General features: G+C 39.8%; 1 protein-coding gene and 1 pseudogene across 8 annotated transcripts in view; one reads left to right on the top strand and one right to left on the bottom strand.

Annotated features, from left to right (window-relative positions):
• Positions 1-26,271, bottom strand: part of LOC102266009 (protocadherin alpha-C2) — a 209,522-nt gene that overhangs the window by 46,828 nt on the left and 136,423 nt on the right. The window contains exon 1 of one of the 8 annotated variants that reach the window (XM_070374479.1): positions 2,435-5,464. The exons of 6 other annotated variants lie outside the window; for them this stretch is intronic. In XM_070374479.1, coding sequence (XP_070230580.1) covers positions 2,435-4,987 — 2,553 coding nt within the window. In that variant the 5' untranslated portion in view covers positions 4,988-5,464. Of the gene's footprint in view, positions 1-2,434; positions 5,465-26,271 lie in introns of those variants that run through there. One more of the 8 variants, XM_070374477.1, reaches the window with a different exon arrangement.
• On the top strand, positions 13,837-15,121 carry LOC102265721 (histone-binding protein RBBP4 pseudogene; annotated as a pseudogene).

Genomic DNA, 26,271 nt, shown 5'->3' with positions numbered 1-26,271 from the left:
AATATTTTTATATATAGCTGGGTGGTCAGTGAGCACAAATTCCTGATTCATCTTTTCCAGTCCCCAACTAATTTTAGGCACATGGAATTAATTGCACCCCAGGACTCTCCTGCCATCTGAAAGGACTGGGTAGAGAAGACAGAAAGCCTAACGTAAGAATTTAACAGGTTGATCTAGCAGTGATGACTTTCAGCGTTGAGTGGTTTCTGTCCCCATTTTGCCATGCTATGACAACATGACTCACTCTCCCTGTGTAACCACAAGTATTCCAGGAGCTGCAGATAGGCAGTGAATTTCCAGAAGTGTCTGGCAAAAATTTGCCATTATTAAAATCAAGCACTCTCCTGGCAAAATCCCACAGGAGTAAGCACTTTTCTGACATAATTTTCTCCCTAGATTAAAGATTTGTGAACCAAAGCACATATTAACACACAGGTCAGTGTGAGACAGAAATAGTTCACATATCAAATTGTCCCATGCTTTGAGTCAGGAGAGGGAGGGTAACAGTTCACTCCCCTCGCTTCTGGCTCACAGCTGGTAGCAAAGCTCGCCTGCCCTGCTCTCTGTAGAGAGGCCCACGACGACTTCTCAGTAATTTGTTCAGCAAATGTCTACAGCATCCTTATTTAAAATTAAGCCCTTCTGCTGCTGCTGCTAAGTCGCTTCAGTCGTGTCCAACTCTATGTGACCCCATAGACAGCAACCCACCAGGCTCCCCTGCTGCTGCTGCTGCTGCTAAGTCGCTTCAGTCGTGTCCGACTCTGCTACATGCTGCCAAAAGCTATGATCTAAAGAATTCTAGAAACTCCTTGATTCCCCACCCCCTGTTCTTAATCTGCAATCTGCCTCTGGTGACTGCTCAGCATTGACTAACACCAGGCTCTTCAGATAAATCTACCTTCAATGTACATGGAAATTCTCTCAATCCATCTCTGTTCTACTCTGTGCTTATATATTAATTTCCTGAAGATGAGCATGAATTTAGAATGTGAAACTATGGATAAAAAGACAACAATATGTCAATGAAAACACATCACAAAAATATAGGAGGGATAAATACTATTAATTCATTTTGCAGTACCTCTGAAAGTCCTAGCTACAAAGTAGTTGTTTGGGAAGAAACAATTTATCACTATTTATGAGATAAAATTTTGACTTCTGAAATCCTATTTAAAGTATCACAGAAAATTCATGTGGAGACAAACATACTACACAAAACACATGCAGTATCCAACATATACATCCTTCATATAATGAGCAAACTAGCCTTAGGCCTACTTAAAACTTAAAACTAGTGTATCTACTAACACCTGTCCTTTGTGTACAATAAGTCCCACTTTCCAAGGCTTTTGTAGCTACATTCAGTAAATGAATGTGTGCTTTGGAATATACTGAAGTATTATTTAAAGTATTATCATTTAAGTGAAAGACAGGAGGGCCTTGAAGAGGCTGCTTCACATCTCATCAAAACCTTAGAAACTGTTAAGAGGGAATCAGACCACACTTACTCTAAACGCAGGGAAATCCTCTTACAATGAGTTCACACAATGCCAAGAAAGGTGACTAAGGGCAGTATTCTTCCCCCCTTTCTTTCTCCCCAACCCCAGCTTGTCCTAGGCTTCACCATACCCTCACATCCCTAGTCCACTCATTTTAACATCTCCATGGCCCAACCAGACAAATTGGTTCCCAGCCTTACCATCATTCATCTCCTCTGACAGCCCCTACAGAAGAGTTACCACAGCCAACAGCCAAAACAAACTTTGACTTTGGCGGGGGAGTGTCCACATTCTATGGTCTCATCAACTCTGATAAGAGTTTCTAGCAGATCATATCACATTAGTACAATGCAAAACTAATATTAGAAATATTAACTGGATTAACTAATATGAACTAATATCCAGAAATATTAACTAGATACTTTACATTGTAGATAGTCCAAGGTATAAATAGTATGGAAAGCATACAGAGGCAAACACCATAACCCTGAAGTCTAAGAACTTTGAAAAAACAACACTCCTCTAGGGTTTCAAAAGAGAACTTTCCCTGTAGATGACACGGCACAAGCCCTTCCTCCTTGAGTCTCATAACATCACTCCCTATAGCACCATCTTATTCTCGGGCCTATTCTATTTCTCTACAAAGCTGTGCTTGAACATCACACACTTAAGACAAACCTTCATTTCTCAAACAATTTTATAGTCAAGTCTTCATATATCTGAAGAGAAAGGGGAAATGAAAACAATTCTCTAGTGCTATGTTTCTAGAGAGGAAAACACATTCGATTATAACCCAGTCACAGGTACTACATATACTCAGTTTACCAGATAACCCTTGTCATTGCTAATAACTCAATAAAGCCAACCACATGATAGTGGTGGAGGGGGGTGAAAAATGCATGACTTTGTGGAAGACCCCTTGACTACCATCTCACCTCATTTTGAGAAACAGCTTCATTTTTTAGTATAATCAGGTTCCCAGCACTCTGCCCACTTTGGCCTGTGAGGTGCCTGCTGTCACCTGCCGCTGCTTGGGCTCCCCCAGGTCCCGGTCCTGTCTGTGCCCCTGTGTTGTAAAACATGAAGGTATCGCTCCCTGAGCCTGCTGTCAGACAGGCCTTGTAGCAGTAGGTCTTGGTGAGGGAGCCGTTCCCTCGCACTTCGATGAAGTGAGGCTGCACTTTGAGGCCAGGAGGAATCCTGGCGTCAATGTTGTTGTTGGCCTGCTTGTAGAGTTCTGCAGGGCACCTCTCCCTCACTCCACAGAAGCCTCCACAGCACGTGGTGCCATAAGCAGTGTAGCGGTAGCACTTGATGATGCTCAAAACAATGATTGTCAAAAGAAATATAAAAGACACTGTGCTTAGTGCTATTATGAGATAAAGTGTAATTTCAGAGTATGTCCGAGGACTTTTCACGTGTCTCTGAGTGTCAGGGAGGATTCTGGAAACCCTATCCACCACAGCTACTGTAATGGCCACAGAGGCTGACAACGATGGCTCTCCATTATCTCGGACCACCACGGTCAGGTTGAAAGTGGTTCCAGTCTCATCTCCCATCTTCCTGGTAGTCCTAATTTCTCCTGTGTGGAGCTCTACTTTAAAGAGGTCCAGGTCAGAAATCTGGGACAGATGGTAAAAGAGCCAAGCATTTTGCCCAGAATCTGAGTCCATGGCTATGACTTTAGTGACCAGGTAGCCAGCAGGGGCAGTTCGAGGCACCATTTCAATGGCTACTGATGAATTGGTTGAGGTAGGGTACAGGATGTGAGGGGCATGGTCATTCACGTCCACTACATACACATTGACGGTCACAGTGCTGCTCAGTGGTGGGCTCCCATTGTCTCGGGCCTCCACAATCACAAAAAACTCCCGAAACTTCTCATAATCAAAGGAGTTGACAGCATAAAGGCTGCCACTGGCACTGTTAATGGAGACATAGGAAGTGACCGGCAGCCCTTGAACTTCCCTCTCCAGGAGGGAGTAGGTCACCTCCGCATTCTCCTTTTCATCTGGGTCCGTGGCTTGCACAGTGCAGAGCAACACCCCTGGCAAATTGTTCTCCTCTATGTAGATGGAGTAGGAGTCCTTTGGGAAGCTGGGGGGATTGTCATTGATGTCAGAGATCTCAACCTGCAGTGTCCGCTGGGACGTGAGCTGTGGTACTCCCCCATCAGTGGCAGTCACTGTGATGTTGTAGGCAGCCACCCGCTCCCGGTCCAGGGGTCCACTCACCACCAGTGTGTAGGAGTTTCCAAAACCATTCAGTCGGAAAGGCAGTGCGGCCTCCAGTCCCAGGCTCACTTTCCGGTTGGGACCCGAGTCTTGGTCATTGACACTGAGAAGGGCCACAACAGTGTTGGAGGCAGCGTCCTCAGGCACCGGGCTGTACAGATCCGTGAGCACCACCTCTGGTGCGTTATCATTCACGTCCACGATATCCACCAGCACCTTGCAGTGACCCACCATGGGCACCGGACCCCGGTCAGTTGCCTGCACATAGATCTGGTAGGAGGAGGCCTCCTCGTAATCCAGCGCTCCGCTGACGCGCACTTCCCCCGTGCTGGCGTCGATGCTGAAGAGCTGTCTCTCCCGGTCCGACGTGTAGCTGCTCAAGGAGTACGTGAGCTCGCCATTGGAGCCCTCATCCGGGTCGGAGGCATTCAGCTTCACCACTAGCGTGCCTGGGGGCGAGTCCTCTCGAAGGTGGACGCGGTAAGTGGACTGGTCGAAAGCGGGAGAATTGTCGTTAGTGTCCAGGACTCGCACCGAGATCTGCGCGGTGCCGGAGCGGGCTGGGCTGCCCCCGTCCACAGCTGTGAGAACCAGGTGGTGCAAGACTGCCTGCTCGCGGTCTAGGCCCTTCCGCAGCAGCAGCTCCAGCACCTTACTGTTCTCTTGCAGGGGTTTCAGGTCCAGCTCGAAGTGCTCATTGGGGCTGAGCTCGTAGGTCTGCACCGAGTTGGTGCCCACGTCGGGGTCCTGGGCGCTCTCTATGTGAAAGCGCGCTCCAGGGGCCACCGATTCGCTTACCTGCAGCTGGTAGTCGGGCCGCGGGAAGCGGGGCGAGTTGTCGTTGATGTCCAGCACCTCCACCTCCACGGCGCTCACCGCCACCGGGCTGTGCGCCAGCACTTCCAGACTGAGCAGGCAGCGAGGCCGCTGCTCGCACAGCGCCTCCCGGTCAATGCGCTCGTTGACGAAGAGCGCTCCATTGGTCAGGTCCAGCTCCAGGTAGCGCGGGCTGGGCGCACCCAGGTGGTGGATGCGCAGGCAGCCCGGCCCCAAGCGCCGCAGCTCCAACCCCAGCGCACGAGCCACGTTGCCCACAGGCGCGCCGGGTGCCTGCTCCTCCGGCACCGAGTATCGCAGCTGGGAGGCCGCTGGGCCCGGCAGCAGCAGGAGAAGCTGCAACAGCGGCAGCCAGGACATGGGCGGCTGGAGTCGCGGATGCACTGTCTCCCCGGGTCTGATGCCCGCCAGCTCCATAGCCACCGGCCACGGCGGAGGCAGCCGGGCAGGGCCGGAGGCAGCAGCTTCCCCAGCCTTGCTCCACGCCCCGGCCGCGCCTCCGCCTCCGCTTGTGCCGCCCAACGCCCGCTCCCCCACACCTCACGTGCCAGCAAACGCTAGCAAATGCCGGGGGCCGCTCCCCTCGTGGGCCCTCCGGAGGGCTCCTGGCCCCGCCGCCAGCCCTGACTCCCCATATCCCAGCTCTTCCGCTCGCCACCGAGTCGCTCTGGCTTCGCTTCCTTGCCGCCGCCGCTGGTCCAGGGGGAGGGAAGAGGAAGCAGAAGGGGAGGGGGAGGAGAGCTCAGCAAGTCCGGCTCCGATTCCGCACCGAGGTGGCGGACGGCGACCGACCCGGTCAGCCCAGTCGCTCCAACCACTCCAGCCCCAGCTCCTGCACGCCGGACCCGCCGGATCCCGGCAGACCGCGGGAACACGGCCACTCCCTTTCTCCCAGCCCCCACTGTCCTGTTCAGCCCGTCTCCACGGTCCCTCGGCTGCTGCACGGGTCTTGTAAGCAGATTCTAGGAAAGACGGCTAAATCTCTAGGACTCGAGCTATCAGCTCCCAGGGAAAGATTTCCAAGCGCAATTCAAGAAAATACACCGAGGGCCTCAGCTAAGTACTGGTATCTGGGCGGCGGCTTCACGTTCAAAGAAACAAACGCCAGAGAGGCACTCTGGAGGATGAGGAGAATTATTTCTCTGACCCCAGCATTTTCCCTGAATACTCCTAAATACTGCAGAAAGTGTTCAACTTCTAGAGCAGAGGGAGGGGTGGGAAGTGCTGTCCTCTTTCGCGGAGCAGACCTAAAACTAGCATCCTGGGATCCAACACTCCTGGCCGAATGGCCTTTACTTTGAATGTGTGCCTTGGCAAATAACCAGTATTTCAGGTTTTAAAATTCTTTAAAATATTGGTTCCATGAGGCTGCAGGCTAAGCTCTTACTTGACCACTTTTGATCATAGTGGGGAGAATCTGGTAAAATTTTAAAGAGTTTCTTCCTTCAAGCTTTTCCTCATTTTACTTCAAATCTTTATCATTTATCACCCAAAACATTTTCTTTGTTCTTTCAAATGATTTAATATTTTTTCTTTAATGAATGACAATGTCAAGAGCCTGCAAAACCATTACATCAAGATTGTTACTCTTGATTTCCCAAGCCTGTCCAGAAGTTGGAATCCATTAATGCTTTGCAGTGAAAAGTCTGCTGTTATTAAGCAAAATGTGGGAGGTTAGGATTTATCTTACACTACCAGGCAACAATTTCAATGGCTGCAGCTCATATTCCATAAATACGAGGCTCCTCTACACCTGCTGGTCTCTGCAGGTGTAATACACACCTTGTATTGCTGCAGAGGCAACAAAAGGATAACCAATTGCCTTCAGTGAACAGAAAGGCAAAAGAATCAGAAAAAGCCTTTCTGTGCTGTGTCATTGCCTCTTCTTCTCTGGTCTGAGCATCCACTTTCCCCAGGCCTTCTCATCTATTCTGCAAGAGTTTAAAACTCATTGCCCCACTTGTTAAAAAAAAAAAAAAAGCACTCACTCCTCTTCTTTCAGCATCCTCTCACCCCTTGATCTTCTGCTGTGGGTCATTTCCTAGCTATGAACTGCAACAAAACTAGAACAAGACCTGACATTTGACATGCTTTGCTCCTTCAGGGGGTGAAGGGGCCAAGGCACCCAGGTTTCAAAGGCCTGGACTAGGGCATCTCTTCTTCCCACATACCAGGTGCACCCTCTGACAACTCCACAACCTAACTCATTTTATTCCAGAGAAGCTCCCAGCTTCCTTCTATCTCTTCCTTCTATGTCTTCCATGTGTTGCTTCTTATTTGCCCTCTTTGTTCCCTCAAGGGTGCAGAGAGGGAAGCAATTTCCATCGCATTCTAATTCTATCTCCTTTCCTAGGCCTCTGGCTTCTCCCTCTGTCAGCTTCCTTCCAAAATGTCCCTATAGTAACTCTGTCTCTGTTTGCTGTGGTAATTTGATCTCAGAAAGCCTTAAACTTTCAAGTGCATGAATTGTAGGTCTGGCCTATGTCTTCACCCATTACTTATTTCTGAAAATAAATGGCTTATAAGTGGAATCAAGTTATAAGTTGTCAGGAAGAATGACCTTTTCTTCCCTCATCTCCTCCCAGGCTTTCATAGTCACTGCCACCTCTGCCCACAGCTCGGGAACCTGGTCACTAGGCATTGACCATGCATGGACCTGTGCCCCTGACAAGATCACAGGCTCTTAAGGAAGAGATGAAAATGACAGAGGTTTGGTAATGTTTTTAATGGAAGCCCCCAAGTGTCAACTCAGGAGAAAAATCAGGCCTCTTCTCTTAGTAATCTTGTCATCTTCCAGCAAGGACATCTGCCAGGTTGTCCATCGTGATGTGTCAGGATCATAAGCTTCAGCTAGTGCTCACTCCCTCAATGGCTGAGAAGGCAAACAGCACCAGTGCAAATCAGCCACCTTTTCAAAGATACACTGAAGAGATGGTGTACTCTGTATTTGGCACTACAATGATTTAGTTCCTCATATGTTGTACATGTCTCATGCCAACCTTACTAGTTATTGGAATGGGATTGTTTAGACTGCTGGCAGGTGCCCTGTCCATGAATATTAGTACTAATGCCTCAGCCATACCACTATGCACTCCTTCCTTTCCTCAGACCTTCAAGAACCTCTACAGAAAAGCAGAGTAGCACAGTGTAGTAATACAGATTTTGAAGTCAGTCACACCCCTGCCAATGACTAACCATGTGGCCTTGGTCATGTTATATAACTTAAACTTTAGCTTACTCATTATAATTGGGGAAGACAAATTTAAGTAAACTCATAGAATCATTACAATTACATGAAATGATATATATAAAACAATCAGGGAGATTAAAGAGGTACAAACTTCCTCTTATAAAATAAGTCACAGGTATGAAACATACAATATGGGAATATAGTCAATAATAATGTGATATCTCTGTATAGTGACAAATGCTAACTAGACTTATTGTGGTGATCATTTTGTAACACACAGAAATATTGAATCACTGTGTTGTGTGCCAGAAATTAACATAGTGCTGTATGTCAATTATACTTCACAAACACACGAACTCATAGAAGAAGAAATTAGATTTATGGTTACCAGAGGTGAGAGAGTAGGAGAGGGGGAGTTAGATGAAGCCAGTTAGAAGATAGGCTTCATACAAACTGCCAATTATAAGGTAAGTACTAGGGATATAATGCACAAGATGATAAATAATATAATTGATACTACTATATATTATATATGAAAGCTGTTAAGAGAGTAAATCCTAAGAGTTCTCATCACGAGGAAAGAAATTTTATTTTTCTTTCATTTTCTATCTATATGAGAAACTGGATGTTCATTAAACATTGTAGTAATTATTTCATGATGTATGTAACTTAAATCATCACGCTGTACACCTTAAACTTATACACTGCTGTATGTCAGTTATATCTCAATAAAATTGGAAAGAGAAAAACAACCTACATAGTAATTGACAAATGTTATTATTATCATTATTATCAAAATGCAACAACTTCTTATCATCAGATAACCTCCTTAATTGACAGTCTGTATATAGCATGGCCCTTTAAAGTATTGAACAAAGATTAGCACCTGTAACTATGCCAGACAGGAAGTCGGTGATGATGGGGAAGATGAATGTGTACCAAAGTTGACCTTATCCTATATTTTGAAAACAAAAACCAGTCCTTTTCTATATCACCAAAGAAAAGGGACTTACGTCATGAGAATTCCTTCAAGGGATTTGTTTCCTCACAAGAGATTCACCTTTTTTAAGATATGTGAAAATACGCTAGCAACAGAGTACAGAACTGTTGCCAAACATGCTGTAATATCTAACACCCAGTGTAGAGACTGGCACAGAGGTACTTAATAATGTTTCTTGAACAGAACTAAATTTACAACTTCACTGTACAATTATCTCAAATAAAAATAGCTTCATCTTTTCTCTCCCCCTTTCCAAATCTTATCTATATTTCAAGATCCATCTTAAAACCTACCTAATCCATGAAACATTGTCTATTCTAAACATAAGGTCTTTTTATTTCTCTAAATGCTGACATTCAGAATTCTAAACGTGTCATTTTTTAATTCATCCAAATGCTTTAATATTATTTCTTATATCTTAATTATAACCAACCTACAAGCAGAAGCCATGTTGTATGTGTCCTTATCTTCTTCACAGTGTAGGAAACCTCTCAATAAATAAGTGATGGGTGTTTCCACTTCTTCAGATCCTTTTTTAGCAGATATAAGAAGAGCTATCGCTTCCCTTTTTCCCCCCCAGATCTCATGGTGAGAGGGTTCAACGGTCCACAATGATTTAACTTCCTTTAAAATTTGAAATTCAAAATATTTCAAACCTGGAACTAATTCTAAAGTTGCTGGACTCTTTAAGAAAGGATCTGCTCAAAAGTATTTTATTATCACTCTTTCTACTTCATAATTATAAATTATATATAAAAAAGATATTCCCTGCTCATAACAAAGAAAGTGACATGATATGAGAAGCACCACACACACACACACAAAACATGATTTTGTTTACCCCCATGTTAGCCAAGAACTCTGAAATAGCCTCCCTTAATTATATCCCTCAATTGTATCTGTGAAATGCATCTATCCTGAGGTCATTGGACACAGGAGCAAAACCAATCAGAACACAACCCAATTAAGCCTCTGAGAAAATACTGGTGCTTAGTGAACTCTCCTAATTCACATAAACTTTCCTTTATTATTAGTGTCATTACAAATCATTTTACTTTGGGGAAGTAAACAATCTAGAATCTTTTGACCACAAGGTGTTCTCATTAGTTGGATCCGGCTTTGGGCTGACCAATATGGGAATATCTGTCAAATAGGGAAGGTTATAATTTTCAGTTTTAAGGTGTGTATTTATGTTGTTCCACCAACTGAGCACATGACATATAATTTAAAAACAGAGACAAATGAACTTCCCAATGTTTAATGTGGTCCAAAAGAGTTTAAAAATTCCATCTTATTATAAAGGAACTGCACCTCTGATCTTTATACATCTAGAAAAGAAAAATGTTTACAAATATGATTATAGCATTCTTTACAGGTACAGCATCCAATGACTGGAGAGATAAAAAAAGATTTTTCATTTAACATGATGGTTGAATTTTTTCCATAGTCCCTTTCCTCCAGAGGGAATGCATTAGCTTTTAGGGAAAGATCCTTTAAGTCTTTAGTTCTAAGAAATTAATATACTGTTGATTTGAGACTGAGGCATCTGAAAATTGCTTACAATAAACAAAGGAACTCAAACTACCTTTGGATAAATAATAAAAAGGGAGAAATACACTAAGAGCTTGGGGCAGATAGTGTAATATAACAGATAAAATCAAACTATTCACTTATTAGAGAGCTTTGCTTCTCTATCACTATTTTCAATTGAGATGGCCTACTAAAAATCACAGAATGTTAAAGGTTGAGAGAAATTTAGAAAGTATCTCACCCAAATTCTTTACTTTTCATTGAGCAAAATGTTTAAGTGGAACTTGAACCTCAAGATCAGTGAGGAGATAGGAAACATAAAAGTGCTAAAAGTAAGCCAAGTAATAAATGATCTTCCAGAGTATTAGCGGAACTTACAGATGTGACTAGAGTACCAAATTTCCTATTTTTTTAAAAGTGCCATTGAGTCTGATATAAATTCCTTCAAAACTATTGTTACTAAAGTAACTGTTTTTGAGCACTTAGAGACAAAGGCATTCATACTAGGGACCACTTTGGCTTAACTGAAAACTGGTAACATCAAACCAACCACATAAACTTTTAAAAAAAATCCACATGGGCATTTTAGATTTTCAGTTGCTAGAATAATTGACAAGGAAAATGCTATAGGCACAGTCTATTTGGAATTCATGAAGACATTAAATAAAGTCCCCCAATATCTCCTTACAGACAAAAGGAAGGAAGGAAGGCTATGGACAGTGTAATTAGATGATTTCATAATTATTTGGATAACAGTGACAAAAAGTGTTTATTAATGGAATGTTTCAGCCTGAAAGGAGAATTCTTGTAGGTGACCGCAGAGATTCACCATTGGTCTTAGCAGTTAGTTATTCAACATTTTATCAATGACTCAAAGCAAGGAAGCATCAATAGTCCACGCCAATCCAGCAACAAGTTGAGCATTCTGGAATGAGAATACCAACTGCCTGGAGTAAGCCATGTTTCTAATTCACTAAAATTAGAACCAATATTCTATTTGAGACTCAATGCATGCCAGAAATTGGTAAGTTTGTATTTAAGTTAATTCCTGGCTTCTGGTATTGCCATTAAAACCTGTTCCAAGTTTCCATTCATCACTCAAGGCCTTTTATTTTAATAGAAAAACTTGTTTTGGCCCTGTTTCTCCTCTTCAATTCTTGGGATTTTAGCCATAGAATAAAATAAGACGGTAATTGGCACTAAAACAATACCCTTGTTCCCAAGTGGGTTTTAGCCAAAGCAGTCATCGATTTGTACACATTTTTTTTTAATTTCAAAAAATGTAGATATTGGTGAGGTACCTGGAATTGGAACTGTTTTCCAGGATTGACCTGTTTGGTCTAAACGAAGGTCACAGTGTCTTCTTTCTATACCCATTGTGTTTGCTGCTTAGAGAAAACAAATATACACCTCCACCTAAAAAGGGTGAATTCTCAAAAGTGTCTGTTCATATGTACAGAGTGTCAAGTAATTATTGGCTTTTTGGTTCCTCCTTGCCATGTTGATGCCTTAGCACTACGTTTATATATTGTTTCTATACACATTATTTCATTTAATGCTCACAAGAGCACAGTCCCCAATCAGGTTGGTCCTGATGAAGAAACTAGATACCCAAAAGGTGAAGAAATTTAACAGAATCTTCAGGAAGCTCTTTTCCATGCCCTTTTTTCTTGAGCTAGAAATACCACCTCTGACCACTACACATGCACTCTTAATTAAGAATTATGTTACTGCCTGCAGCAAAAAGTTCCAAGTATTTTATATGAGCTCCTATCCAATTCCTTTTACAACTATAATTTTTTGATCTTTTAGAGACTTCAGTTGGAATATATACATATACACACACACACGTGTGTGTGTGCGTGCTAAGTCGCTTCAGTCGTATCCGACTCTGTGCAACCCTATGGACTATAGCCTGCCAGGTTCCTCTATCCATGGGATTCTCCAGTCAAGAATACTGGAGTGGGTTGTCATGCCTTCCTCCAGGGGATCTTCCCAACCCAGGGATCAAACCTGTGTCTCTTATGTCTCCTGCATTGGCAGGCAGGTTATTTACCACTAGGGCCACCTAGGAAGCCTACACACGCACACACACACACACACATACACACGCACACACACACACATATGCGCGCACACACACGTACATGCACGCACACACGTACGTGCACGCACACACACACACGCACACACACACACACACACGCACACACACACGGTGGTTGGCCTTAGCAAAACTGCAATACAAAACAGATTTGTGTTTCATTTCTTCTTTCAGTACCATCTTCCCACCTACAATATTGTGCCTAAGTAATTGGGTTTTACAAATGAACCTCTTTTTTGGCCATACTACATGGTTTGCAGGATCTCATCTACAATATTCTGCCTAAGTAATGGGGTTTTACAAATAAATTGGCTTAGGGATCTTAGTTCCCTGACCAGGGGATGAACCTGGGCCCTCTGAAATGGAAGCACAGCATCCTAACCACCGGACGACCAGGGAATTCCCAGACTTTTCTAATATCTCATTCGTGTATTTGTTGTGATGGATATTGTTAAATAAATTCTTCAGCAGTTATGTGTACATTATAAGGTGGGTAAAATATAAATTCTCTAAATTAGCCAATTTAAGATGTATCCTGTGATATGAAAAGATCATTAAGGTATTTTGATGAGCAATTACTGTTATCTAAAACTTTTATCAAAGTTAGAAACCTCTCAGAGTTCCAAGACACTTATAGATTCTTCATTTTTGTGGTATCCTCAGAACTTTTTACAATGGATCTTTTAGGTGTAAGATTCTAGGACTAAATTCCACTAGCAATTATAGACCCAACTCCACTTGAAGGTTTTTAATCACATCATATGCTTAGGTCATGCACCTAGGGAGGGTCCTCTTATAATAATCCTGCTTGCACCAAGCAAGAGTTCGTGTACAGGTGGGTCCTTTGCCTGAGAGGCCATATTTTGCTCCAGAACAAATTAGTTCAGGACTCCTCTCCCCCTCACTCCCCTCCAAGGAAAATAAAATAAAACTTTACAGCAAATGGAAAAAAAAATAATCCTGCTTAATGTAAAACCAGACTCTTAAGATTCAAGATCTGGCTCTACTGTTTATTATGTGTCCTTGGGAAAGGTTTTCGCATGCTCTCTCTCTCTCTCTCTGTAGATCTCAGCTTAGTAAAATAGGGGAAAACAGTACTTACTACCAACAGTTTCTGCTAGGCATTTATTGAGATAAAGCATGAAAAATTTCCATTTTATGCATTTTCAATGATTATTAGCCAGAAAAAAAGAGGGCACAGCATAGGGATAGAAGTCTCATAAAATTATCAAAATAACCTGAAGAGAAAGGAGGGATGAGTGAAAAGAGCAAAACTCCAAGTTTCTGCATTCTCTTTTTGCATTCTTGACTGATGGAATTGAGGAGAAAAATCTAGTACTGAGAAGAAAAATCTAGTAGTGGTTCTATTTATTTAGCGTCTCTGATCTAATGGTCTCAAAGATCTTAAAATCACAGGATCCCCACCAGCTTGCCTACCCTCCATGGCCGACAAGGAAGCAGCCTTTGATGACGCAGTAGAAGAATGTGTGATCAATGAAGAATACAAAATATGGAAAAAGAACACTCCTTTTCTTTACAATTTGGTGATGACCTATGCTCTGGAGTGGCCTAGCCTAACTGCACAGTGGCTTCCAGATGTAACCAGACCAGAAGGGAAAGATTTCAGTATTCATCGACTTGTCATGGGGACACACACACGTCAGATGAACAAAACCACCTTGTGATAGCCAGCATGCAGCTCGCTAACCATAATGCTCAGTTTGATGCTTCACACAAAAACAGTGAAAAAGGAGAATTTGGGGGTTTGGGCTCAGTTAGTGGAAAAATTGTATTAGAAATCAAGATCAACCTTGAAGGAGAGGTAAACAGGGCATGCTATACACCCCAGAACCCTTGCATCATTGCAACAAAGACTCCATCCAGTGATGTTCTTGGTTTTGGCTATACAAAACATCCTTCTAAACCAGACACTTCTGGAGAGTGCAACCCAGACTTGCAACTCTGTGGACATCAGAAGGAAGGCTACAGGCTTTCTTGGAACCCAAATCTCAGTGGGCACCTACTGAGTGTTTCAGATGATCACACTGCCTGCCTGTGGGCCATCAGTGCTGTTCCAAAGAAAGGGAAAGTTGTGGATGCGAAGACCATCTTCACAGGGCACACGGCAGTAGTAGAGGATGTCTCTTGGCATCTGCTCCATGAGTCCTCTTTGGGTCAGTTGCTGATGATCAGAAACTTAATATCTGGGATACTCATTCTAACAATACTTCCAAGCCAAGCCACTCAGTTGATGCTCACACTGCTGAAGTGAACTGCCTTTCTTTCAGTCCTTATAGTGAGTTCATTCTTGCCACAGGATCAGCTGACAAGACTGTTGCTCTGTGGGATCTGAGAAATCTGAAACTTAAGTTGCATTCCTTTGAATCACATAAGGATGAAATATTCCAGGTTCAGTGGTCACCTCACAATGAGACTATTTTGGCTTCCAGTGGTACTGATCATAGACTGCATGTCTGGGATTTAAGCAAAATTAGAGAGGGACAATCCCCAGAAGATGCAGAAGATGGGCCACCAGAATTGTTTATTTATGGTGGTCACACTGCCAAGATATCTGATTTCTCCTGGAATCCCAACAAACCTTGGGTGATTTGTTCTGTATCAGAAGACAATATCATGCAAGTGTGGCAAATGGCAGAGAACATTTATAATGATGAAGACCCTGAAGAAAGTGTGGCTCCAGAAGGACAAGGATCTTAGATCATGTCTGCACTTTTTGGAGTCCCCTGTTCTTTCTCTCAACTCTGAGACTGATTTAACACTGGTTTTGAGACACAGACTTTGTTTGGTTATCCCTCTATAATAAATTCTATCAACAATGTTATTAGTCCAAACAGAAGGTATTTTCTAAACATTAACTGGTGGCTTCTTGATTCAGCAGAGCCACAGACTTATACTTAAATTTTCTTTAGGAATTTTCTAGTAACAGAGGTCTAAAAGTAGCCACAAAAAAGGGGGAGTATTGTGTGCGGTTATTTTTCTTCTTATGCTATACCCCCAAGTTTTTCAGACTCATTTAAGTAAAGGCTAAAGTGAGTAAGAAATAGAGCCAAGTGACATAGGTGTCTGAGCCATGAAGTATAAATACTACAAGATGTTGTTTTTATTCAGGAAATAGAGGAGATTCAAGTCATACAAATTCCTACATGCCGAGCTTTCCAGGATGCACATTTTCTTACACAGACCAGTCCCCTCTCAGTTTCTTCAGTTAAGTCAAAACAATGTGTTCCTCCTTCCCCATATATTTTTGCTTGTTAGTGTATTTCTTGAGCTGTTTTAATATTATTTCTTTACTTTCTGTGAAATGGTTTTTTAAAAAAACTTGGGAATACCAAGTTGTAAAGGTATTCCCTTTACAACATGGTTGTAAAACCATGTTTTTACCTGACAGTTATACCACAGGTAGACTGTCCAGTTAAGTTGAGAAGAGTGATTCAATAGCTTGTATTTGTTTTTAAAATTAAATTAATCCTGGATAAGAGTTGCTTTTTTTTTTTTAAGGAGTTAGTCCTTGACCACTAGTTTGATACCATCTCAATTTTGGGTGACCTGTTTCACAGCAGGCCTGTTACTCTCCATGACTAACTGTGTAAGTGCTTATAATGGAATACATTGCTTTTCTACATTAAAAAAAAAAAGATCTTAATATCATTTAATTTATACATCTACAACTTGAAGTGGGTTAATGCCTACTTTAGCCTTCCAGCCCTGAGTAGAAAAATATGTATACACACATGCATACCAAACTTTCCAATTAGTTAACACTTTAACTTGAGACTTTTTCTTTATCTAAATCTATTGGGGAATTTTTCAATAAACTCAGTAAACCAAAGACAATAAGGTAGTAACCTTAATGAAGATATAAAACCGAAGCACAGAATGGTTTGATAATTTACTAGAAATAAGAGTTGGTTTCAAGCAGATCAATGGCACCCCACTCCAGTACTCTTACCTGGAAAATCCCATGGACGAAGGAGCCTGGTAGGCTGCAGTCCATGGAGTCGCTAAGAGTTGGATATGACTAAGAGACTTCACTTTCACTCTTCACTTTCATGCATTGGAGAAGGAAATGGCAACCCACTCCACTGTTCTTGCCTGGAGAATCCCAGGGACAGGGGAGCCTGGTGGGCTGCTGTCAATGGGGTTGCACAGAGTCGGACACAACTGAAGCGACTTAGCAGCAGCAGCAGCAGGGGGGAAAATCTCACTTTCTCCCTTTCAAGTTCAACGTTACATCTATTATAACAGAACTGTCACCTTAAGATATTCAATATCCTTTATAATTAAAATTTCATCATAGCCTCCCATGATTGGTTTTCCGCTATACTCTTAAGCTAGACTACTATTCCTCTGATCCAATTATCATAAGCTCATTTGAAATCTCAACTGTATATGAAACATTTATTGGTTCATAAATCAGTGTATACATAGGATATACTAGACAGATATGTCTCCTAGGATATGTAGGTTTAGTGCTCCTTAAGCTAGCAGGAGTTGAAAAATAAAGAGGATTTTCAAATTACAAAAAAGTCCTTCTTTCCAAGTGTCAACAATGATGTGTTAAGAAAGTAGCTGCAACCCTGAAAAAATAAGACCATGAGTTTCCTGAGTACACACCCTGGATGAGAAACTAGCTATAATTCTGAGAACCTGGCAATTTTAGGTTGGGGGTAGGGACAGAAAATTAAATTATCATGGATTATTCCCTATGCTTATTTCCCCCCAATATATTTTTTAAAAAATCATGGAGAAATTCAATAATGTTACAATACATAGCCAAATTAAATTATCAAATTTAATTCTCATTAAAGAATTTGTATATGCATCAAGGTTACTGAGCTAACATTAAAAAGCAAATGGAATAAACCTTATAGGCAAGCAGGAGCACTTTATAATCCTCCATCAATCCTCATTCATCATTTATCTTAATGGCAGAAAAGTCTGAATATCCAGATAAAAAAATTTCTTTTGTTCCCTAATTTAGATGAGTTTAGTAATCTTAAACTTTAGCATACATAAGAATTTCTCTTTAAAGTGGTACCAATACAACTAGGGAAAATGTACTTGGAAAGATTTATGTGATTTGCAAGTTTTTACTAATTAAACATGTTATTCACCACACACATACACTTTGGACCCTAACCCTAGAGTAATATGTGACTGCACTGTATTTCCATTTATTTTATCTATATGCTATTTTACTATTAAGGCTCATAATTTGTAAACAAGAAAACTGCCTTATGTTAGGGTGTCAGAATCTTATTTGGAGAAATAATTCAGAGCTGAACAATCTCAGTCATTCTTATTAAAAGAAAAATTCTTTTTTTCTGATATTGGGAACCTTTTCATTCATTCAAAATTTATTGAAAATTTACTTTGTGACAAGAACTAAACACTAAAGCTCTGATGCACTTTCCTGGTATCTCATATACTTTTAATTTATTTATTATATTAAAGTTATATTATAATCAACTAAGGAAAAAACATCTGGGGATCACTAGCAAGTAAAAGTATATTTGTTATACTGCTGTAAAAAGCTTTTATTGTATATGTATGTGCTTTTTGAATAAGTGAATATAGTATGTCCATACTTTTAGGTTTTAAAAAGATGTAAATTTTGGTTATATTTCCTACATGAAATTTTATTTTTTTTCTTGGTTTTCTATTTATTTTATTTAGGTTCAATAACATTAAAAAATACATGCTGCTTGTACAAAACTCAATTCATCCAGAAAAGGCAAAAAAAAGTGAAAGTCCCTTCAAATCCCATTCTCCTGTACACTACATCATTAATAGATAATTGTATATTCCTCCAGACTTTTATGTATACATAAATATGTACATTATATATATTGCCCAAGTGTAACCACATTCTACATACTACCGTTTATTTTTACTTAACATTTATGATGTCACCACAGATAACTCTGGGGGGTTTTGTTTATTTGTTTTGTTTTTTGGCCCTGTGGTGCTACCTGCGAAATCCCAGTTCTCTGACCCAGATTGAACCCGGGTCCTTGGCAGTGAAAGCACAGAGTTCCAACCACTGGACAGCCAGGGAATTCCCCAGATAACGCTGTTTTACTCCTGGTAGTGGCTGTATAATATTCAGCCATTATGAATACTTCATAATTTATTTTTACTATATGATTGAATATTTAGGTGTATTTCTGAAAGTGTGTGCATGTATGTATGTGCTTATGTGTTTATTTTGAGAGGTGCTTAGTTAAAAGTATGCACATATAAATTTTAATCAGACATGGCAAAATGCTTTCCTAAATTTCTGTGCCAATTTACACTCACAATCAATAGTAAAAGTGCCAATTCATTACTTCTAATTTGTCTTTAAAATTCTTAGTTCATAATACAGTAAAGAAACACAGAATCATGTTCACAGCAATATTTTGTTTTCCTTATAAAAGGTCTCATAATTATTTCATATTACTCCTATAAATTACACCTAAATTCTCATTGAGAAAGTTAGCTTACTTCTTTGAATTTATTTCACTTAAGCTGACTTGTTTCATCATACTGTTTTTACTTATTTATTTTTATCTTTTGGTCGCACTGCATGGCATGTGGAACTTAGTTCCCCAACCAGAACCTATGCCTTCTGCACTGGCAGTGTGAAGTCTTAACCACTGGACCACAAGGGAAGTCCCCACATCACAGTGTTTTTATGTCATTTTTACCCTATATCCAGTAGGGTTAGAAGTTGTTCCTTTAAGAATATACATTCCTTAGCTGTATAAATCTTAATTATATTGAATTGCTTAATAGTGCTTTCGGGTCTACTATATCCTTCTACTTTTCTGTCTGTTCATTCTATTAATTTTTGAGAGCTGGATATTTAAACTCCAACTAAAAATCTTAATTTATCTACTTAAAAATAATTATAATATATAGTGGAACTGTATGTAACTTTGTTATGTATTTTCCAAGTCTCTTGTAAATGTGTTATCATACTTTCATAATTTAAAAAATAAAGAATATTTAAGAAAAGAAAATACATTTCTTGATATCTAACTCTCTCAAACATTCATTCAACCCTTTATCTGGAGATAAATAAATTATTAAGTTTAATTCCTGGATTAATGTGATATTTAAGTAAAATCTTTAAAGAAAAGGTCTGAAGCTGAATCCAGTATACCTAACTAAGCTCATGATAGGCCTTCTGAACGAATACATACAGTAACTTTCTGAGGGCTCCTGAGAGTAAACAAAAGCAAGGAGATCTGGTGGGGAGCCAAAATTTGGAGAAAGGGTTTAGCATGGTGTGAGCTTCCTGTTTTTGTTGCTTTGCTCTGAGGACAGGCCATGGTTGTGGCACAACATGAGGAAGCTAGAGCTCTGACAGATAGACCTCATTTTCTCAGGCATGAGGAATAATGAAGAGTTAGTAGCAACCACAACAATTGGAGGAGAGAAAGATCCTTAAGTGGAGAGAGCCAGATAAAGGGAATTCTTCACACATCTCTGTACACCCCTTAACACATATAGAAAACCAAGGCTACAGCTAAAAGAACTAAACTTAAATTTGAACTACTGCCCATCACAAGCCAGAGAAGTTTTGTATTTTCAGTCTAATCATTTATTCTCTCCTAAAACAAAAACATGAACACCCTTCAGAAAAATGTAACACAGTACAGAGTCTCCACAACACTTATAATATCCAGGATACATTCAAAATTATGTAGCATACAAACAACTAGTAAAATGTGATGTGTTTTCAAGGGTAAAGACCACCAGGAAATGAAACCTGAGATGATGCAGGAGTTGAAATTAGCAGACCATGACTTTAAGGTAGCTACTCTAACTATATTTAATAACATGAAGAGCACCATGCTGGTAATGAATGAAAATAAAGAAAATCTGAGCATAGAAAATATTAAAAAAGAACCCAGTGGAAATACTAGTACTAAAATATCATGAAATAAAAATTCATTGAGTAGGCTTAATAGAAGAGTGGAGATACTAGAAGAAAAAGTCAGTGAACCTGAAATTAGAGTAAGAGAAATGATCAAATCTGAAGGAGAGACAGAACGAATTGAAATCAAATAAACAGAGCCTCACAGACCTACATGACAATGTAAGAATATTCTAGAATAGAATATAGGATATATAGAGAATATAGGACATATATTCCTATATATGAGGATATAGAAATATGACTATTAAGGACAAAAGTTAAACTCTACAATGATAAAATCAGAAAATATTCAAAAGTTTCATATGTAGGTGATAGAGTTCAGAAAGAGAGAAAACAGAGAATAGAGCCAAAAAATATTTCACTTTATTAGGAATTAAGGACAAAAATTTTTCCAGATTTGGTGAAAGACATAAATTTACAGGTTTAGTAAACTCAGGTAATCCCAAACAGGGTAAATATGAAGAAAACCACAAGCAAGCACATCATAGTCAAATTTCTGAACCAAAGATAAGTAGAAAACCTTGAAATCAGTACACCTTACCCCCCCAAAAAAGGTAACAAAAACAATCGTATCATAGAAAGGTAACAATGACTTAAATGATTGTAGACTTCTCATCAGAAAACACAGAGTTTAAGGTCTTCCCTGGTGGCACAGTGGGTAAGAATCCACCTGCCAATGCAGGAGACATAGGTTCAATCCCTCATCTAGGAAGATTCCACATGCTGCAGAACAACTAAGCCCGTGTGTCACAACTATTAGCCAGCACTCTAGGGCCTGTGCTCTGCAACAAGAGTAGCTACCACGAGGCAAAGCCCTTGCACTGCAATGAAGAGTAGCCCTTGCTCTCCATAACTAGAGAAAACCCATGCAAAGCAAAGACCCAGTGCAGCCAAAAATAAATAAAAGAAAACACAGAGGTTAAAAGACAGTGGAATAAAATCTTTAAAATGCTGAAGGAAAGAAAAAACTATCAATTCAGAACTCTTTATCAGTCAAAAATGCAGTAGAAATAAATATATTTTCCAATAAAGAAAACTAAGAGAAATCACTGCAGCAGATACACATTAAGCTTTTTCAGGCTGAAGTGAAAAGATACTACAGGGAAATTAGACTCTTTGGAAACAAATAACTGCACTGAAAATGCTAAATGTCTGGATGAATAAAAATGACTTTTTATCTTCTTAACTTCTCTAAAGCACATAATGACTAAGCAAAATTTATAACTGTACCTTGTGTCTTGGTTTAATATTGTTTAAGTTTAATACAAATGAAAACTATAGTGTAAGCAATGACATGAGAGAAGCTGAACAATTTTATATGGTTACAGGTTACTATGTTACTATGTTCTATGAAAGTAGAACACAAGTAACTCTAAGTAAACTGATAGAAGTTAAGATACATACTATAATCCTTAGAGCAACAACTAAAATATGCAAATATATTTAACTAAAAATATGTATATCCAAAAATTAAACAGAATTCTAAAGAATATTCAAATAATTCAAAAGAGACAAGGAAAACCAAAAGAACAAATTCATAGTGGAAAATTAAAGACAATATATTAGAGAATACAAATTCAAACATATCAATAATCACACAAATTAACTTCAATCAAAAGATAACAGTTACCAAGATGAATAAAAGAACAAGAACAAAACATATTCTTTCTACAAGGACACATTTTAAATGTAAAGAAACAGAAAGTAAATGGATGAGAAGAGATATGCCATGCACACAGTAAATATTATACTGCAATGGCCAATTTAATATCAGATAAAATATGCTTCAAAAAAGAGTATTCAGTTCAGTTCAGTCGCTCAGTCGTGTCTGACTCTTTGTGACCCCATGAATCACAGCACGCCAGGCCTCCCTGTCCATCACCAACTCCTGGAGTTCACTCAGACTCACGTCCATCGAGTCAGTGATGCCACCCAGCCATCTCATCCTCTGTCGTCCCCTTCTCCTCCTGCCCCCAATCCCTCCCAGCATCAGAGTCTTTTCCAATGAGTCAACTCTTCGTGTGAGGTGGCCAAAGTACTGGAGTTTCAGCTTTAGCATCATTCCTTCCAAAGAACACCCAGGGCTGATCTCCTTCAGAATGGACTGATTGGATCTCCTTGCAGTCCAAGGGACTTTCAAGAGTCTTCTCCAACACCACAGTTCAAAAGCATCAATACTTCGGCACTCAGCCTTCTTCACAGTCCAACTCTCACATCCATACATGACCACTGGAAAAACCATTGCCTTGACTAGATGAACCTTTGTTGGCAAAGTAATGCCTCTGCTTTTGAATATGCTATCTAGGTTGGTCATAACTTTCCTTCCAAGGAGTAAGCGTCTTTTAATTTCATGGCTGCAGTCACCATCTGTAGTGATTTTGGAGCCCGGAAAAATAAAGTCTGACACTGTTTCCACTGTTTCCCCATCTATTTCCCATGAAGTGGTGGGACCGGATGCCATGATCTTCGTTTTCTGAATGTTGAGCTTTAAGCCAACTTTTTCACTCTACACTTTCACTTTCAAGAGGCTTTTGAGTTCCTCTTCACTTTCTGCCATAAGGGTAGTGTCATCTGCATATCTGAGGTTATTGATATTTCTCCCAGCAATCTTGATTCCAACTTGTGTTTCTCCCAGTCCAGCATTTCTCATGATGTACTCTGCATGTAAGTTAAATAAGCAGGGTGACAATATACAGCCTTGACGTACTCCTTTTCCTATTGGAACCAGTCTGTTGTTCCATGTCCAGTTCTAACTGTTGCTTCCTGACCTGCATACAGATTTCTCAAGAGGCAGGTCAGGTGGTCTGGTATTCCCATCTCTTTCAGAATTTTCCACAGTTTATTGTGATCCACACAGTCAAAGGCTTTGGTGTAGTCAATAAAGCAGAAATAGATGTTTTTCTGGAACTCTCTTGCTTTTTCAATGATCCAGCGGATGTTGGCAATTTGATCTCTGGTTCCTCTGCCTTTTCTAAAACAGCTTGAACATCTGGAAGTTCATGGTTCATGTATTGCTGAAGCCTGGCTTGAGAATTTTGAGCATTACTTTACTAGCGTGTGAGATGAGTGCAATTGTGTGGTAGTTTGAACATTCTTTGGCACTGCCTTTCTTTGGGATTGGAATGAAAACTGACCTTTTCCAGTCCTGTGGCCACTGCTGAGTTTTCCAAATTTGCTGGCATATTGAGTGCAGCACTTTCACAGCATCATCTTTCAGGATTTGAAATAGCTCACCTGGAATTCCATCACCTCCACTAGCTTTGTTCGTAGTGATGCTTCCTAAAGCCCACTTGACTTTACATACCAGGATGTCTCGCTCTAGGTGAATGATCACACCAATATGATTATCTGGGTCATGAAGATGTTTTTTGTACAGTTCTTCTGTGTATTCTTGCCACCTCTTCTTAATATCTTCTGCTTCTGTTAGGCCATACCATTTCTGTCCTTTATTGAGCCCATCTTTGCATGAAATGTTCCTTTGGTATCTCTAATTTTCTTGAAGAGATCTCTAGTCTTTCCCATTCTATTGTTTTCCTCTATTTCTTTGCATTGATTGCTGAGAAAGGCTTTCTTATCTCTCCTTGCTATTCTTTGGAACTCTGCATTCAAATGGGTATATGTTTCCTTTTCTCCTTTGCTTTTTGCTTCTCTTCTTTTCATAGCTATTTGTAAGGCCTCCTCAGACAGCCATTTTGCTTTTTTGCATTTCTTTTTCTTGGGGATGGTCTTGATCCCTGTCTCCTGTACAATGTCACGAACTTATGTCCATAGTTCATCAGGCACTCTGTCAGATCTAGTCCCTTAAATCTATTTCTTACTTCCACTGTATAATCATAAGGGATTTGATTGAGGTCATACCTGGATGGTCTAGTGGTTTTCCCCACTTTCTTCAATTTAAGTCTGAATATCTCAATAAGGAGTTCATGATCTGAGCAACAAAGAGATATTTCATAAAAATAGAAAGATCAGTAAATCAGGAAGATTGTAATAATCATAAATGTATACATATGCCTAATAGTAGAGCCTCACAATGCATGAAGCAAAAATGGACACAATTAAAGGGAGAACAATAATAATAATAAATACTTTAACACTGCTCTCAGAGCAACTACACAAAAATAAGACCTAAATAATTACTTATAACTTGTAAATCACTACACCTGACAACTGCAGAATACACATTCTTTTAAAGTACATTTGGTACATTCACCAAGATAGACTGTATACTGAGACATAAAAAGAAAGTGAAATCACTCAGTCATGTCCAGCTCTTTGCGACCTCATGGACTGTAGCCCACCACGCTCCTCTGTCCATGGAATTTTCCAGGCAAGAGTACTGGAAGTGGGTTGCCATTTCCTTCTCCATGGGATGTTCCCGACCCAGGGATCGAAGCCTGGTCTCACACATTGCAGTCAAACACTTTACCAAATAAACCTCAAAAGACTGAAATTAGGAAGAGTATCTGCTTTGAACAAAACAGAATTGACTAGAAATCAAAAGTAATAAGATAGCTAGGAAAACCACAAATACTTGTAAACTTAAAGACACTCCTAAGTAATCAAAGGGCAAAAGAATAAATCAGAGGGAAATTGAACATATTTTAAAATGAGCAAAAATAAAAATACAATATATCAAAATTTGTTGAATGCAAATAAACAGGTTTTAGAGGGGAATTTGTAGCCTTAATTTTTTCTATTAGAAAGAATTTTAAAATTAGATATAGAATATACCTAAAGGATATAGAAAAATGCACCCAAAAAATGTAAAAAGGAGCAAAGTAAACTTAAAGTCATAGAAGAGTTCAAATAATAAAGATGAAGAAAATAAAACAGAAAGCAGAAAAATAATAGAAAATGCATCAAAAAGGTCAAAAGCTGGCTCTTTGAAAAGATCGACAACATTGATAAACTTCAAGCTAGACTGGTCAAGAAAAAAACAGAACACAAATCATCACTACCAGGAATAAAAGGAATGCTATTACTATAGACTACACAGACATTAAAAGATGAGAGAATACTATTAATAATTTTGTGCTAACAAACATAACAAATTGGAAGAAACAGACAAATTATTTGAAAAATACATCTTAAGACTACCTCAAGATGAAATAAATATATGAATAGTGTTTCCATTTTTAATTTAAAAATCTATCAAAGAAATTGAAGTCTTTTTATTGGGTCAGATAATAGCACAGCCTGACAAAGATATCACAACAGAAAGAATAGAAAAGAAAAAAATGAGAAAATCACATAAAGATATCTTGTACAAACACGGATGTAAAAATAACAAAATATTAGCAAATCTAATCCAACAATATGCTTAAAGACAATAATCATGTCTAAGGTTTATCCCAGGAATGAAAGGTTGTTTCAACATTCAAAAACAATCAGTATAATTTACCATATTCGTAGGTTAAAGAAGAAAACTTTATTTTCACTTCAACTGATGTGGAAAAAAAGTTTGACAAAATTCAGTAACTACTCATGATAAAATTCTGAACAATCCAGAGGGAGGAATTTCCTCAATTTGATAAAGTATTTATAAAAAATCTATGACTTCCATAATACTTAATGGTGAAATATTGAATACTTTTGCCCTAAAGTTGGAAATAAAGCAAGGATGCCTGCTCTTATCACTTCTATTCACTACTGTACTATAGGTCCTGGTGCTGCTGCTGCTGCTGCTAAGTCGCTTCAGTCGTGTCCGACTCTGTGCGACCCCATAGACAGCAGCCCACCAGGCTCCCCCATCCCTGGGATTCTCCAGTCAAGAACACTGGAGTGGGGTGCCATTTCCTTCTCCAATGCATGAAAGTGAAAAGTGAAAGTGAAGTCGCTCAGTCGTGTCCAACTCTTAGTGACCTCATGGACTGCAGCCTACCAGGCTCCTCCGTCCATGGGATTTTCCAGGCAAGAGTACTGGAGTGGG

This window comes from Bos mutus, chromosome 7 (genome assembly GCF_027580195.1).
Source record: "Bos mutus isolate GX-2022 chromosome 7, NWIPB_WYAK_1.1, whole genome shotgun sequence".
In the NCBI taxonomy this organism is placed as follows: domain Eukaryota; kingdom Metazoa; phylum Chordata; class Mammalia; order Artiodactyla; family Bovidae; genus Bos; species Bos mutus.
This window is presented reverse-complemented; position numbering and strand designations above follow the sequence as displayed.